Source organism: Taudactylus pleione, unplaced genomic scaffold, assembly GCF_031769625.1.
Source record: "Taudactylus pleione unplaced genomic scaffold, aTauple2 ptg000018l, whole genome shotgun sequence".
NCBI classification, from domain to species: Eukaryota; Metazoa; Chordata; class Amphibia; order Anura; family Myobatrachidae; genus Taudactylus; species Taudactylus pleione.
Window position 1 is genome coordinate 17,534,440 of NW_028284420.1, and position 18,579 is coordinate 17,553,018.

The 18,579-nt window shown below is 42.4% G+C and overlaps 1 protein-coding gene across 1 annotated transcript in view; it reads left to right on the forward strand.

Annotated features, from left to right (window-relative positions):
- SLCO4A1 (solute carrier organic anion transporter family member 4A1) overlaps positions 1–18,579 on the forward strand; it is a 65,677-nt gene that overhangs the window by 28,969 nt on the left and 18,129 nt on the right. The window contains exons 5-6 of the mRNA XM_088482934.1: positions 5,145–5,250; positions 6,228–6,382. Coding sequence (XP_088339060.1) covers positions 5,145–5,250; positions 6,228–6,382 — 261 coding nt within the window. The remainder of the gene's footprint in view (positions 1–5,144; positions 5,251–6,227; positions 6,383–18,579) is intronic.

Here is an 18,579-nt window from a genome sequence, read left to right on the forward strand (position 1 = left end):
AAGCTCTTGGGATAGTTTTATAAAGTGGTGCTGCTTATTAATGCATGAGTTAGCCAACTGCAGCTGTCTGCTGAAAATCCTCTCACTAGTATGAACATACTGTACAAGTAAAACTATGGAAACCGAGCATGCACTGTGTCTCTTTAAGTGTTGCTTTCTTATCTTGGGAGAACTTGGTTAGCTGTTCAAGCCTTTGCCAGGAGGCAGTCTCCAAACTTTATAGCTAGAATCAGTTTCTATGCCAGGTATGATTGTGCCCTTAGTTTTATCTTTATCTATGGGAACCCCCAAAATTCTTTACTAAAGCCTTTATGAAAATAATATTGTGGAAAAAAGGGGAGCAGTCTTAATTTTAATCTCTAGTTCATGTATCAGTGCACCACCGTCTCAATCCCGACCAAAAGCCTGTTCTTTGTCAATTGTATAATTGATTGACCCACCCTCTGGCTAAACAAAATTATGAATAAACTTGAATTTGCCAAGAACCTAAGGTACTACACCTAGCAGGAATATCATGCAGTTAGCTATAAATGGGTTGCCAAATGAGTCAACCATGTACCCAAAATATCAGTTCCTTGTTAAGCTTTACTGAAACGTGCAGTTTTTTGTTGGGTGGTGTTGTTACTTTTATATCTGCTTCAATAGGTATCTGAAACCAGTTGGTGAATCCCCGTGTTAAAAACACAGTATCTGCCCTTCTGGGGGATTACTCCAGCCACTTGGCCATTGTTTGTACTAGGCTAATGATGGTTCTACTTGTTCTTTGCAAAAGGCTTTAATATACTGTATGCCCTCAACCAGGAAACCCAAGGAGTACTCGTACTCTGTGAGTGAATTCTATGTACAGATGTGTCCTCATACACCTATCTTTTTTGCGCCACATGGCGCAAGATGCATGGTGCAACCTAGACGAACAGCCACAGGTACTGATTGCTGGAGTTTTGTATTTTTCCTAAATTTAGCAACCTATTTGCATCGTAGCTGCATAACGCTGCTTATAGTGTTCTAGGCAATTAGGAGTACTATTTTAATTGCAAATTGGTATAATATCACAGATTGAGCACAATAAAGCATGGTGCGTCTCACTTGTATCAGTCCTCAGTTTTTTGCCATTGTACCCAGATTAGTGTCTGAGTTGCACACAGTATCTGCATGCAATGCCAGCGTCAGTATCCAGGGTACTCATGCATTGTACTGTTGTCACATTAATGATGTGAATAAGACGCATATTTTGTACAAATGTGTGTGGCTGGACGCATGGCTTGCTTAGTCGTGACGTCTGTGACTTGACAAATGGGCTATTTGGTACAATTTGATGATAGGTGTATATGGACACATCTGTATTCAAATTTCAGTGCCACAAACTATGATATTCTAGTCATCCATTTCCCCAAGGACCTGCTATCCTATCATTTTGCTCCCATTTTATAATCTGCATGATGTGAACATATCAGCATTCAGTGCCTTTTCTATGCACCTGATCACCTACCTATGCATGCTTCTACCTGATACTGCTGTGGTTATCTATATCTACAGAGGGAACTTAAAAGATGCAAGGCATAGGAAAGCATAGAGTCTTGTTCAATATGCACATGTAAGCAGTGGGAATGTCAGCTATTGAGAACACCTAATCATGCAGCACCGAAGATACAGTGTCTTCACTCCTTTACTACTGTACGTGCGTAACATGCAGTATCAGCAAGGAGCTGAGTAGATACTCATTAAGGAACTCAAAAGACAGTTCAGCAAGGAGCTGAGTAGATTTCTCAGTGTGAAACCATTGTGCCTAGAGACATGTGAAGACAGGTATCTTGTCCCTGTAGAGAGAGAGGACCACAGGGACAGGCTGAGGAGGAAATCCCAATACTGTATACAAAGAATTTGTATTGTGTGTTTATCACCTAAAGAAAAGTGTTAAGTGGCCTAGATGTTCAGAAGGGTAAGAAGTTAGGTACATCCCTGACTGTACTAGGTTCTACTTATTATCAGCTGACAATTAAAGCAAAAGAAAAAATACATGAACTGCGCTATGCCAATATTAATATTAAATCAAGTAATATTCTATTTATTAAAAAATTGCCTAACAATAAAAAAGTGTACCTATACAACAATGCATGGGTCCCAGTAAAATAATCTTTATCTAACAATCATAGGTTATAAGTATATATATGTAAATGTAAACCACATTTAAAAACATCCAATTATAATAATCCTCTCCCTATTACATAGTGTCCAGAGTCCGTCGAAGCCTTTGCATCATTGGTATGTAAGTACCAGTCATATCACTCGCTGCCGCTCCATCGAACGATCCGTGGCTTAGACCCCCACTGCCACTCCAACTTCCTGGTGAGACCGTTGTCTCTAGTTAGAAAGGGGAGGGCGGAGCTTAATCAGCTCTGTGTGTCAAAGCAGGGTAGGCGCTGTTGGTAAACTTTTCCTTGAATAGAGCAGTCTTGTGCCAATGCCCGTGGTAAAGCTGATTCTGGGTCCCTGCATTCACGACAAAATAGTGATATGAAAAATGATTGCAGGCTTCCTAAAGCTGCATACACACTAGCTTTTTATGGACGATAACGATATTGTTCAGCGATATATCGATCATATCATTCAGTGTGTATACAGTGAACGATCAACGATGCACGCTCCCGCGGGTCGTTAACGATGTCTTTTGGCGTCCGTACATGCAGGATAATCTGACGATATTGTCAAGAATTGTCTGTTCAGAGATATCTTTTCACTGAAAGATATCTTTAAAGATATATTTCAGTGTGTACACCCAATATCGTTTGTCCTGCACTACAAAATGTTCAAGGGAAATCTTTCACCAATATTGTTCATACAGCACATCATCTAGTGCAGTGGTTATCAAACTCGGTCCTCAGGACCTCACACAGTTCATGTTTTGCAGGTCACCCAGCAGGTGCACAGGTGTTTTCATTACTTACTGACACATTTTAAAAGATCCACAGGTGGAACTAATTATTTCACTTGTGATTCTGTGAGGAGACCTGGAAAACATGCACTGTTTGGGGTCCTGAGGACCGAGATTGAGAACCTGTGATCTAGTGTGTATGAGCCTTAACAATTAAAGCACATTTATGTTTAATGTCTGATTTTGCTCTAACAAAATCAGAGATTAAATATAAAAATGCTGTAATTGTTAGCAAAAAAAATCTTTGCAAGTTTACTTGCATTCAGTTAAAGTGATCCAAAACTGCAACAGAGAAAAAGGATGGCAAAAGGATGTTTCCCATCCAGACTGTTCACAATGTGACTTGATTGGATAAGATGTGATGCAGACCCTCCAACATGACCCCTTCCACCAGGTACAAGAGGCTCTGCTCCTGGATTTCCCACATCATTTATGATTGCAGTCACCTACTGTATGTTGAACAGGTAAATTGAGAAAAAGGGTTTTAATATCACAGGACTGCAATTATAAATGAAGTGGGAAGTACAGGACTAGAGCAGGGTGTACCTGGTGGAAGGGGTCATGTTGGAGGGTCTGGTGATGTGATCAGGCAGAATGAAATCTCTGGTTGGTGGTAATCCTCATTGGCATGCGTGGGGTCAAGCATGACGTAAGGGGCACTTTGTAATCTGATTATTTGGTGATAAGGCTTAACAATGGATCAGCACTTCTTACAGTGGCCACTGTAAGAAGCTTTGAACCTTGTACTCTAGTATGGAACTTGTACATACAATTTGCAATATCCTGAGTTCCAACTTGGCATAATAACATTTAAAAACAGTTACTTGCATTTCAGATTTGGTGACCCTTATTTGATTAGTTTATAATGAAATAATTGCATAAAGATATGTGCCATATTGTTATTATTAATACAAAAATGATTTGTAACCAAAAGTCTAGCATGAATATCCTGTACATCATTAAATTGTACTTATTGCTTATACACAGTGGAAATATATTATATTAATTCATGCTCACTGAGGATGCTACCTGTCAGATTACTAGAAACCAGTGATATTGTATGTATGATTGTATGACACTGTGTATCAGTGATGTCATTGGTGCATTGTAAAGACTTCATTTAAGTGCATCAGTGATACAGCTGTTTTTCATTAATATTAGTTCAGCCCACAAAAAGCCTGGTATGTGCAGACTGCTTGGATGAAATTATTGGGATCTGCACACGTCATCTACCAGGACTTATAGCAAGTTACAGGAATGCTGGCTGCTTATTATCAACTGCTATGAGGCTGCAAGAAAGCATTGCAGTGCAAGAGGGCAGGGAGGAGAGGGTGGGTTGTGTCAGTAGGGATCAGGTGTTATAACTTTGAGCTATGGAAAACCAAGGAAATGGTGCTTACACCTATACTCCTTTTACACCAGAGCTAAAACCCGGGTTATTGCAGGGTTAACCCAGGCAGCTCCTTGGTGTAAAAGGGGACTGGGTTGTATTCCCTGGTGGAGTGACCTGACATTCCAACCCAGGTAATTTGCAGGGTTTAACACGGTAACAACCCGTGAAACCCTGCAGTGTAAACGGCGCAATCCGGGTCACGATCAGTGGCGCTTGGAGAAGACGTCATCTCCAAGCGTCCACTTCAACGCCGGAAACGCCGGGTCACTGCAGACTGGGCTCCGGTGTGAACGGCGCTGACTCGGGAATCTCCTGGGTCGGCGCCAGCTAAGTTCCGGGTCTGATCCGGTTTGGAACCCTGTTCCAACCTCCGGGTCAGACCCGGAATTTAGGTATAAAAGCGGTATCACAGTGTTTATTTTTTGAGGTTCATGGATTTAGTAGTTAATTTCAGGCTATTCTATTGACATCTCCTCAAATGCGTCATGCGCCCGAGAAAGGGACACGTAGTAAGCGTGTTCAATATGTTCTTGACATGTCAAGCAGTTCTTTTTGTCCCAAACTCCAGCACTGCTCACTGGTCTAGCCTGCTGACTAGAGCAGGGGAAGGCAGTGCCTGTGATAGGCATGCTAGACCAGCTGCTTTGCATACTAACCTACTGTACTTGATTTAGCATGCTAATTATTTACACTCTGGTTCCTCTTGCTGGCGTTCATGGGATTGTTATGGGCAGGGCTATGAATAGTATGGAATTAACAAAAGAGCACCTCCTCATTAAGACCATAACTTTTTTCATTTTTTAACATGGATTCTTTTAGGCTCTCAGCGTTATGTGGTTATGAGAGTGTCAGAGGCTCATCAGGTAAAAGATGGGAATCACAAACCAGATGCTGATTTTGGGAAGACATTTAAAGATCTGCCAAAGTAAGAGCAATTTGTATTTGTACACAGCCTATATTGACATGTAGTTATAGGGGTTTATGTACTGTAATAAGATTCAATGTGTGAAGCAGTACAATTTTGGCGATCTCAGCTGCAGATTTAAAGCGGGAACAATTTAAAAGACAGAACCAGGTTGATTTTACCTTTTTAAATTATTGCCGATTTAAATCTGCAGCCAAGAGCGCCATAATTGCTCTGTTTCACACAACTCACACCCTATTACATAGACCACTCTAGCAAAGGTTCCCAAACTCCACTACAGTCCAGGTTTTAAGGATATCCCTGTTTGAGTCTAGATGGTTAAATCAAATTACTAATTAAGTCACCTGTGCTTAAACATGGATAGCCTTAAAACATGGACTGTAATGACAGAGTTTGAGAACCTCTGCCCTATAGTATTTCTGCATTTCTATATCTCATCAGTTTCCATTATTGATAGTCATTTCCGGTGCTGGTGGCATATTATGAGGATGATAAGTGAACAGAAGGCTTTCTGGTATAGTGCAGTTAGCCTTTTCTAATTAAACGGTTATATGATAATTGGTTGCATTTTAGATTTTGTTTGTTTGTAGTATTTTTTATAAGTATCAAACTATACCAAGTTAAAAAAAAAGTAGATTGTGAGAGGTCTCTAACTGATTTTCTTAATCTGTACTTATATATCCTGTAGAAAATAATTGGCTCTTCTCCCCACTAACATACAAATCTACTCATATCCCATAAGAAGACCATTACATTTAGCCCTACATTTAGCACGCAGCCAGTAATTAAATATAGCCAACTGGGAAAGTTGCTTATTAATTTGCTGACGGGGATTACAAAATTATTCTTTTAGTGAATTAAGCTAATAATAATTACCTACAGTAAAAGTAGTATTTAATGATGCCAAAATATTTACATTTACTAAATTGTATATACATTCTCTCTTAACAGACCCCCTATTATTATTTTCCTCACAGGTCATTATTGATGCTTTTGAAAAACCCCACCTTTATTTTCCTGTGCTTAGCTGGAGCAACCGAAGCTACTCTCATCACAGGAGTGTCAACATTTGGACCAAAGTTTCTAGAATCACAGTTTAGTTTAAGTGCATCAGATGCTGCAACGTTTTTTGGTAAGTCGAAATTTCTTCCCATATATTCATCATGGAAGTGAGCATGTCCTTTATAGCCCTGAAGTGCTACCTTGTTCAATTGGTAGACAGTAAAAAGGTTTACAGATAAAAATGTTTCTGAAAAATGCGCAACCAGCTGCAGCCTGTGCAAACTAAAGGGAATCCTTACTTTAAGCATTGTACAAATAACACAATAAAAAAGTTACACTTTGGCGCTGCCAGATGTTCAACCAATAAAAAGTCTCTTGCTCTAAATAAGGAAAGTCTTTACAAGTCCCAGGGGAGATTATCCAAGTGGGGAATATTCTTCCTTTATTTTTTCCTTTTGTCCTTCAGACCTTTTCCATATGCAGTACTATTCAGTAGGACTCTCAAAAAGAGTAAAGAACATATAATAGTGCAATATCGTTTGTATCAAGAGAAAAGTAATTTTATTTCACACAATGCACTCTCATTATATTTAAAAAGGCATTACATATAGCACCACCAATAGGTGCAACAATGATAGGGTCAGTTATGGCTGGGGCATCAGATAACCTTTAGTTGAAATCGCCAGGTAGAGGTTACAGGTTCCGGATACCAGCTCCCTCTTCATGCGGTCCTCCCGCTTGATGCGTTTCAGACTCAATAGCCCTTCATCTTAACCGTGGTGAGTTTTCCTCCCTGACTAAGTTTATATAGTACTGTCAATAAGCACAATTCCTCCCACAATCAGCCTAATTTTTGCTGCCTTTTTTCTTTCTATCTAAAAACGTTGACAGTGTCTAGATCAGGGGTTCCCAACCACGGTCTTCAAGGCACACTAACAGTCCAGGTTTTGAGGCTAGCCATACTGGAGCACAGGTGACTTAATTAGTACCTCAGTTATTTTGATTAACCATCTGTGCTCAAGCCTGGATATCACCAAAACCAGGACTGTTAGTGTGCCTTGAGGACCGAGGTTGGGAATCACTGGTCTAGATAGACACCAGATGTTAGACAGTCAATAGGTCGACAGGGACGAAAGGTCCACACAGAACAGTTTGACATGGGATAATGTCGACACACATATGGTCAACACATGGGTTATTTTTGTTTGGTTTTTAGCGTTACGCACTTACCCCGCCGGTGAGGGTTAGGCACTTACCCCGACTGCTAGGGTTAGGCACCAAGAGGGAGGGTTAGGATTAGGCACTTACCCCGATGGTTAGGGTTAGGCACTTACCCCGAAGGTTAGGGTTAGACACCAGGAGGGAGGGTTAGGGTTGGACACTTAACGGAGGGTTAAGCCCTAGAAGAAATTGTTAGGGTCAGGCACCTGCCCCGACGGTTAGGTAAGGGTTAGGGTTAGAGTAAAGATTAGGCTTAGAAAAGAAAAAAAAATATTGACCATGTCGTCCATTTGCACATGTCGACCTTCTTCCATGCCGACATTTTCTGTGTTGACCTTTTGTCCCTGTCGACGTATTGACTGTCTAACATCTTGTGTCTAACTAGACACTGTCGACCTTTTTACCCTCTAGCTTTTATACAGTACCATAACCTTTTCAATCATGGCTGGGGAGATAAAGATGATGTTAACAGTTTGGTGCAAAGTGATATACCTCTTGCTCTGTACACACAGAGCGATCAGACAGATCAGACAACAATAAAGATATTGTTGTCTGATCGTCCTGCATGTGCTGGATGTTCGATCATGAACCAACCCCCAAACAACTATAACGACCCACGATCGTTGATAGTAACCAGGCTAACCTGGTTGACATCAACCAGGTTGTCCTGCATGCACGGGCGATGGTCGATATCGACCATCCGTGCCTTCGCATTGACCGTCGTTTGGGGTTTGGAAGGGCCAAAAAACAGGGCGATATGAACGATAATGATATGATCGATATCGTTATCATTCTTATTGTCCTGTTTAATCGTACCGTGTGTACACACAGTTACTGAGGGAGGAGATGTTGTAAATGTTGAGAATGTGAACAGAAAGATAAAATATATGTAATTCCTTTGGGCGCACTCCTGTCTGTTTGATGATGCTGGTTTTCACTCAGATGTGCTTAATATAGTTTTTTCACTCTTGTAGAAACATAAGAACGATTGAACAAATATAATCATGCAGCACTATGTTCAAAAATTAAACAGCAACACAATGTGTATCACTGTACATAGAAATCCTTAGAGCAGATGTGTACTGGGGGACACCAATTCCTTCTTATATAGGGCTCCTTCTTATATATGGCTCCCTACTCCAAAAACACAAACACAATTTTTTCACTTAATTGTCCCCTTTAGGTATTGTGCATTATCCATTTTTATATAAAAAAAATCTCTTTAACAAATTACACGATTACACTACAAATATATACAATACAAAACATGAATCCATCCCCTCCTTAATACTGAGGCACTGTAGGGCCTTATTCTGCCTTCCAAGTCTTTTGTTGTGCTTTCCTTGATGTTACTTATAAGTAGAAAAATGTGCCTGTCCACTGACTTATTTCAGCTTGAAAAGTCATGGAAAGTATGCCCCCTGTAATAAAGTCCTTATATGTACGTACAAAGGCTGATCAATAGTCATCTTGTGGTTTGATTCATTGCGCTGTGTATGGAAACTGGAAATTGCATGTGTTCCACCAAGGTTGTAACTGGTTGTAGTATAGCAGTCATGATGGCCTTCCTTGTTCATATTCCAAACTACAAGTAATGTAGTACCAGGGACAATATGACATTATGATGAGCTTGATCCTTACATTTTGTGAATTTAAAACATAATAGAACTACAATTGCTATGAACGCCTACACTTCCATGGCACTACCATGAAAGGGAATTGTTCCATGCATGGTCGCCGTCCAGAAACGCCCATTTCACGGTAAGAGTGCTCTGTCGAAGGATAGATCAATCTGTCCAACATTCAATCTCCTTCTATGTGCGTATACATTATTCAGTGCAGGGCGCAGTTTGCAATTCTCAGCGTGATTCTTTTGCATTTGGGCCTGCGTCTGACTCAGATTTAGGCCAAGTGTTTTATACCATATATTCCATTTCTGTCCTGACCAATGCATTTTCTCATTCTTCATATTTGAATTTGCATGATGAATACCACAGAAATATTGGATATGCTTGTCTGAGTAATTGTGCACTTTCTTAGGCCTATGGGCTCACATGCATAATGACTTGTTGTATCAGGTCACTGAGCTCACATTATCTACTTTCATATTTCTTTGACTTTTACAATAGTTCTTCTGAGGCCAACTGGTACTTCCTAAGCCAAATCGGAGAATGGTAATAATCCTGACTTATGGTCACATTATAGTACATTTAGGGGTAGAAAACATTGTACTGCATTATTTTCTGACCAGGTGTTGGAACATTGTGTCACCTGTCCTGAGTGCCAGTACAGTGCTCCCAGGCCATAATATTAGGGGGAAGCAGTCGGGAGGCCGACGGATGGAATCCCACGGTAAATCATACCGAACCCATATTAGGAGTCCACTTTGGTCCTCTTACCTATTATTTTAGAGATCCTCTATGAACAATGAAAGCTAGTTGGGCATCTAATAATGTCTGCCTGAGTTCATCAGAAATATTATGTTCTAATGGACTAGCACTCTAGCTATTGTCTAAGTACACCATTTCGCAGTACTTAGACAATAGCTAGAGTGTTAGTCCATGTCTTTGGAAGAGTGGGAATATCAAAATAAATCCCTACTGACTGGGCTAACCCTATTTATGTAAAGGATTGCAAAGGATTAAAGCACATTTTTCAAACTCCCCTAAGGAACTCCAACAAAATCCAACTTTCAGACCAATGATTTAATACCCTAAAAAGTATGCTAAAATGTGTTATAGATAAAGATTGAAAAAAGCCCAACATATTTGTTGCTTGTAATAAAGGAAGATACACAAACATTACCGGTTTCTCACCATTTAATTTTTTGTATGGGAGATAGCTTAGGGCAGGCCTGGCCAACCTGTGGCTCTCCAGCTGCTGTAAAACTACAAGTCCCAGCATGCCCTGCCACGGTTTTACTATTAGGGAATATGCTGGGATGTGTAGTTTCACATCAGCTGGAGAGCAACAGGTTGGCCAGGCCTGGCTTAGGGTATTGATGCATATAGCAAAAGATACAAGGGATGGGCCAGTTCTTACAAAAGTGTTATTGAGCATGGCTTTCAAATATAGGAGATGATAGCTGATGTAATGCCATTAATGAGTGGTACACGGAACAGGCCCAACAAAGCTTGTACAATCGTAATTCCAAAGTGCGTCCCTTTGCCCCTGGGGACAGAGTTCCCATTATATAAAATACATTTTTGCCCATATTGCAGGGGCATAAGAATAAGTGGGCAAGGTCAACTATACTACAAACAGCTGTCGAGCCAAATATTGCTTCGTCTGTACATTACATTTACACATTTCTCGACAGAACACTTTTAAAAGATGTACAAAAAGTTTAGTTGTGCATTTTACTGAGGTGTGGTGTCTACATTCAGAAGGTCGACACTTAGAATTAGCCTGTCAGCATGAGAAATGTTAACCCTGAGTACCAGATGTTATAGAGTGTACTGAAAGTGTGGATTGGATCAACTAATTTATAGCCTATAAGTAGGTGTGAGATTGAGTGTGATTACAAGCAGCAACTTCCCATGTCAAGCACATTCATGTGCAACATGTTCCTGACCATTAGTTCACTGTGTTTTTAACGATTGGGGATGTAAGGTAGAACCTAGAGGTGACTTTAATCTCCTTAGAACCCTGCCCTGACTAATTGAGTTGCAATCGGCGGGATACAATTATATTGTCCCAGACGTAGCATAAAAGACTAATTAATCATAATAAATCTTAAAGAGCTCCTGTCAATCATGACCGTAATTCACGATTTACTACAACCAAAGCTCTGTCCTATTCTTGTTCTGGACAAGGTTTTTGCTTTTGTGCTGCATGGCCAACAGAAACTCCACCATCTCGGAGTAGTTGGGTATTTTGTGTACAGCAATGAACATGAACCCACACAGTATACTGAGGGCCTAATTCAGAGATATATATGTAAACTCGATGTTTCCGCATGTCTTCGAAGTTTTTATATATGCGCAGTAGCCGCACTGCACATTTGCAGATCTGGGGCTGTGATGTCGCTCTCAGTGCCTGAAAGGCCGCAGCATTATTGACATGCTATTGTTGTTTGAAAGCAACGACAGAAAGTGTTACAGAAAACGTGGGTGTCTACCCCGTTTTCTGGACGTGCCAAAGCCAGTGGTTCCATCCTTGGATGCAGCTTCACTGGCCCCAGCTGCGTGATTTTAAGCGGACATCCTGAGTAACCTGAGCGTTACTCAGATGTCCAAAGGTCACGCACAGTTGATCCGATGCTGCGTCCTCGGATGCAGCAGCAGATAACAGAAGCCAGCAGCGGGCATCTTTTAATTCAAGTTGCCTCTTGCGGCTTTTGCATATTTTAGTAAAACCGCAGTGCAGAGCTATCCATCTCTCAATCAGGCCCGAAGACAGTCACTTGTTACCCATGTTTGTAAAAGTTGTGGCTGCAACCAAGGCCCCAAATATATAGAGGTATCGGGTGATCTGCTCTATTTGACCTGGTATGTGTGTGTTATGACTGGCTGTATGAGGTGTGGCTATTTAATAATGAGACTGTACATCTAAAAAATAAACTATACTGCTTGAGTTAAAAGGGAGTGGGGGAACATTGACCTTGGACGTTGACCAAAACGTTTTGCAGGTTTCACCCCTCTCGCACAAATAGTTTGCTGTCAACAGCGTTCAATGAATTTGTTACAAGAAACAAGGAAGCAGTGCAATACTCAGGTACCAAAAAACAAAGAATAGTAAATGATCAGTTTGGATAGATAATACATTTATTATACATATAAAAAAACTATAAAAAGCTTAAAATACTAATTATGTGCTGGTTATAGTTCATATACAAAACAGCAAGTTCTCCATTCAAAAGCCACAGAATGATACCATATCAATCATACCATGTACATTGTAACTGATTTCAAATTTGTCTTTTAGTAACAAATAATGGCTATATACTGTAGCAAGAAAAATAAGTCCTGATTAACTAGGAAGCCTCTATATAATTAACTGTGACGGATCACAATAAAATACAAACATTAGCCTCACCTGTGTAACATAGGACCAAATGTAATAGGGTGAGAGTTTAGGAGTAAACTCACACTTTTTAAACTCGGCCAATGCATACTCGCATGTTTTTAGACTCAAAAATCTCTCACGATTTATTCTCTCATCCAGATGTTTTCCCATTTTGAAGATAAAACTCCACCAATGTAATAGTGTGAGAATTGACTGCGCTCTGACATTTTCTAAATTCTCACCCTATTACATTTTGCCCATAGTGTGAAAAAGTTAGTTCATAATATGTCCGACTCCTGGAATAATAACTTTGGTGAAATTCACAGCTGATTGGCTCTCAGAGATGTAGCTTCATACTTCATTTGAAATGTTGTGCATACACTATACCAGAGGTCCCCAAATGCGGTCCTCAAGGCTCCCCAACAGTTCAGGTTTTAACGATATCCTTGGTTGAATACTGGTGGTTAAATCAAATTGACTGAGGTACTAATTAAGTTATCTGTGGTCAAGAATAGATATCCTTAAAACCTGGACTGTTAAGGTGCCCACACACTGAACAACTCACAAACGATGCAATGTCGTTGTTTCCATTGAACTCCCTGGCAGCTCCCTGCCAGTCCTGGACTAACGATATCGTGCATAAAGTGTTCATTGTGATAAACGATCTACTAACGATCTATCGTGCATCCTTAACGATTTCCAGTGCGTCGTTAAAGAGATTGCCAGATCTTACCTGCAGTAGGTAAGATCTGAAGATACGACGGACAACCCACGGGTACGCGCGTTGGCATCGTTCTTGTCGGACACTCATGATTTGCACATATTTTGCACAATTTGTCATTCAGATTCGTCAAAATCGGCAAATCGTGCAAAATATCTAACAGTTTGTGGACACCTTTAAGGTGCCTTGAGGACCGTGTTTGGAAACCTCTGCACTATACAATTATCTGTCAGATATCTGTCCAGTCTGGCTGGTTGGAATGAAAACCTGGTAATGTATGGGGATGTAGTCAGGAAGCTGGCGGTCGAAATGCCGACCGCCGGCTTTCCGACATTGAAATCCTGGCATGGGACTAATGATAGGCGTCTAAATAATGACGCCTATCATAAGCCCCACACTGAAATCCTGACACCCGGCATACCGAACGTAGGCAAGCCGGGCATCGGGAGCAAATAGCCGCGGGGGGAGGATTAGGTTTAGTGACTCCCGAGGGGATTTAGGGTTAGGCACCCCCACGGGAGGATTAGGCTAGAGGAAGGGGGGTTAGTGTCAGGCACCGCCGGGGAGAGGTTAGGTTTAGGCACCCCCAGGCGGGTTCGGTTTAGGGTGCGGGGAGGGGGGGTTAGGTTTAGGCACCCCTGGGGGGATGGTAAGATTAGGCACCCCTAAGGGAGGATTAGGGGGGGGAGAGGGGAGGGTTAGGGGTCTTAACTCAGTCGGGATCTTCATGTGTCGGCCTTCTGGCGTCAGTATTTCATCCGCCAGGCTTAGGTCCAGCAGTCATTCATACCGATTCCGGTTAAATTAGTTTGATTTAACCAATTTGTCTGAACGACCATTTTTGTCTGTTTTCCAGTGAATGTGAGCAAATGGTCCAATGTCATTTGCTCCCATACACCACCAGATTTTAATTACAACCAGCCAGATTGGACAGATATCTGATAGATAATTGTATAGTGTATGCCCAGAATTAGATGGTATTAGATTTGCAGGGTGTATAGTATAGTATCCCTATAAACCTCTTATTTCACTTATTATTTTCTATTGTGTGTTTTTTTTCAGATGAATGATACATTTTCTACTGTTGGTTACTTTAACCTTTTAGCCCGTTTGTTTTATATTTTGCTCTTGTTTAAACAAAACATGTTAATAAAAGTTATGTTTTTAAGCAGTCATTTTCAAAACACCCACATTTGATCTTGGTGATCTTTCCTTGAGTGCCCCACTTTATAAAAGCATTTTCCTCTTCCTTATTACATGTAATTTCTCACTGCCTTCACAAATGTTTAACTGCATAGTACAGTATATATCATGGGTGGTATGGCAGAGAAAATGCCTTTATACAGTATGAAATAGTTAATAGGTTAGTCATTGAAGGTTTGCCAGAAACACATTCTTATTGGTACTGCAACTTCATTGTGCATAAAAAGTGAAAGTAAAAGACATTGTGGTCAAACAAAGTGCCATGTCTTTATCTCAAATAAGTGTTGGGAAAATCAGCAGACTGAGTAAAATCATTGAGTATAGTTGTGTGTAAGGAACAGTTGACTCTTTATATGGTGATTAAGGAGCTCAGTGTGTTACTGTAGACTAGTGGTAATCACTAGAAATTTTCACTAAGAGCCACTAATTAGTACTAATAAGTACAATCGAGTGGTAAACCAACTGAATATATATTTATTACATAAGATTTAACACTAATATATGCAATAATATACTATATACAATTGCAAACATTACCCCCTCATATCTTTTCATTGCCCATATATGTCTCTAATTTCTACCCCATATTGCTTGCGTTGAACTTTCATAACTCTCTGATTGGGGTAGCGAGGGGGAAAGTAGCGCAAGGGGCGGGTTAGTGATCCGGCGGTGTATGCGCAGTCATAATCTCCCTGTATTTTCTCAGGAAAATACAGTGAGAAGTGTGCGGAGGGGATTCGCAGGGACAGAGCTTTATCTCAAGCTCTGTCCCAGCATGTGGATGTTCGTACATCCAAGGGATATTTTCTAAATTCGCAATATGAATTTAGTTGAAAATAATCACACTACAACCGTATTTTAAATGTGGGTTGTAATAAATAGGAGCCTTAGGGGCATATTTATCACAATCTGCATTTTTGCTTGAATACCAAATTTCTCTTGACGGAACATTGGCTCCGATAAGAGCCCGTCCCTGCAAAGACTTAGACGCAAACTGATCGCTTACAATATCACTTTACTTTCAGGCAGAGCTGCGGATACTTGTACTAAAGCCCTGGACTGGTGTGCTACTAATTGGCTGCTGTATGAAAGTGCTCCCATCTACCCCAGGAGGTGGAATCCTTAGCCTAATCTTGCCACTGTATATACATGAACGTGCCCTATTTGTACTTGGCATTACCTAGGCCCTAGTCCCTGTTTCTACTTCAGGGTCCATATAAGGTCCACAGGGAGACCATGGGGGTATAGGTGATGATGGGAGTCATCCAGGCACCACGTAGTTAAAATTTTCTCCCAGGATGCACTGGTATCCCTCCTGTACCCAGCCTCCGGGCCAGAGGCACCTCAGTTTCGTTGGGTGCCCGGCCGAAGTCGGGTCACTACACGCGCTGGGGCTATAAAAGCTTAACAGCCCCTGAAGAGTTTTTTATTTTGTTAAGATTTCTTCAAGAGCAGACAGCACGGACAGTCCAGAGAACGTCCGCGCTGCTGCTCCGTCACCCCGCCGGCGCCGAGACACCAGTACTGATCCGGGGATCTCGGCGGGCCTTCAGGACTCTCAGCTGGCAGGGACCCCGGAGGATCCCTGGACTGCGGCCAGGCGCTACGGGGCAGATAAGCGGCGGGTCACTGCGTCAGCGGTGACCCGCTGAAATCGCAGTCTTTTCCTCCAGGGCTGGGGGCTCCCTGGGGATGACAGCAAATGGAGCCAGGCACTGAGTCCTGCGTCTCCACTAAACTACCGGGGACACTGCTGGACGTTGCGCTGTATTCCAGCGTCCCGGGGGTTAAACGCTGGCATGGGGAGGCAGCCTTCCCTGTCTAACAGCCGGCTCCTCCTCTCAGCTAAAGTGTGCCTTCCCACTGCGGTCTGGCTACGCTGAGCTGCTCTCCTCGGGCTACACCATCTCTGTGGTCTTCGGCGGCCATTTTCTTGGCAATGTCGCAGTTCTCTCTGACCAGCGTGTGCCCGGTTCCCCTGCATACCTCTCCCCTTCAGGTCAGTGTATGCAGCACTATTGCCTACCAGACAATGAGTCTGTGTAGTTGATTAGAGTGCCATGTTGCAGGTTACTTTCTGCATGGTATGTGACTTATGGTGGGTACACACTAGGCGATCAGGAAAGACAGTACGATTACGACATTGTAATCGTACTGTCGTTCCTGATCCCCTGTAGTGTCTGCACTGAACGATCAGTCGTTCAGTGCAGGTACTGTCCATCATTCCTGAACATGCCAATCTGTCGTTATCGTCAGATTGTGCTGCATGTTCAGGCGATGGACAATGTCGTAATCGTGCAGTCGCTCAGTAATATCGCCCAGTGTGTACCCACCATTAGGCTAGTGCTGTTTGTCTGCTATTTTTTTCAAACTGTCAGTACCAAACTGTCATTTCTTCCACTGTTTCTATCTTTCATGCCCTGCTTATCTGGTGTAGTCAGGGTGTTTCTAATACCTCACATATATAAAGCTAAGTATTTGTGAGAGTTGTCACATACTGTTGGGTATTGCACTTTGTAAGCTCCTACAGCTTGCCCAGACGTCAGACTTCACCGATATTTTGCCTTCATAGCTAGTATGATATGAATATACTGTATATATGTATAATATACTCAGTGGTTGCATTATACCCAGTGCCATATTGTGTGGGAAGGGTCTATAATGTGCACTCTGCTGCATCCACTCTGCTATTTTGCAAGTCAGGTGCTGCAGGTTTAAGTGAGGAGGAGAAGGTACAGGATGGATTATGGGCAAGGGGTTATAATCCACCAGGCCCTTCTAATGTCACGGTCCCAGTGCAGGAACCCACTTGGGTTTCCTTTTATCCCAGGTCCTGGCTACTATTGCGGGCCGATTAGCGGTGCCAGCTGGTTTCCCCTCTATGGGGTTACCATGGCAGGCTGTTTTCTTCCCTCACAGGGATTGCCACAACAGAGTACTGCTATGCAGATTCCCCCTGTGCCCCCGCCAGGGGTAGATGGAGGCTACCTCTTATGCTTTACAGACTTATTGCAGAAGGAGAAAACCGTGAGGCCATCTAAGCGTCCTGTGGGGAGAGTTTGATAGAGGATAATAATACAGCTCCTCTGTTCACGCATTCCCTGTATTGGATTATTTAGTTGATCACACTACAGCCTGGTAAACGCATGGTAAGAGGTATTAACCTCAGGGACGTTTGGCTGCGTGTTATCCGTTTCCTGCAGTTCATTACATGAAATGGAATTCAGCCCCTGCAGTAAATTCACTTGTAATACGGTTGATTACAAGTGCTACGTTACTTATGCCTTCCATCTCTTCCCGGAAGGTTAGAAAGGTGGAGGTTTGCAGGAAGTCGATATACCTTCCCTCCGATGCTTCCAGACCTCAGAGTGTTATTTGGTTGGTAGCATCAGAGATGCAACCACACATATTGGGTAGGCTGTTCTAGATATCAGCCTCCTGACTTCGGCTGCAGCTGGGTCGGCTCGCTGTTTCCTGTGGTGGCGTTCTTGGTCGGCAGAGGCTGATCCCAAGACAGGGCTACAATGCATCCCATGAAGAAGTATTGTTCGGCCTTGATATGGACAGGATTGTGGACACGTTGGCAGCGGTTAATTCTGGGTTTCTGCCTTCGACTGCGGCTTCAGCGAAGCCTTACACCTTCTCCTTTTCGATCCTTACGTCCTCAAGGTTATCCCGCAGGTCAGGCCTTTCCAAAGGCCGTCATCTTCCAGTAAGGCTGTCAAACCCAAGAAACAGGCCTGGAGTGCAAGTTGTCCTTCTTCCAAGTACATGGATTAACCCTCAGCATAACGGGACGGCCTCCCTCTAGTGGATCCCAGGATGGGAGGCCGACTTCTTCAGCTCGCCCAGTATTGGTGTCAGACCACCTCTCATGGGTACGTCCTCTCTTTCCACAGAAGACCTTTTCTTCCGTTTTTCTGCCCAGGCCTGCAGTCAGACAGAGACAAGGCCTAACAAATCTTGAAGGCGGTACAATCCTTGCTTCAGGCAGGAGTCATAGGCCCTGATTCAGAGCCGGACGCTCTGACAGAGTGCTTGCTTTGAATCAGGGCCGTCCTTCTTAATTTTAGAGTTGCTCCTGGCCGCTCGCATAGCTGTGGGTGGCCACCCACAGCTATAGCGAGCGGCCAAAAAGATGGTCGCGATGGTCAAGACCATCGCGACCATCGGGC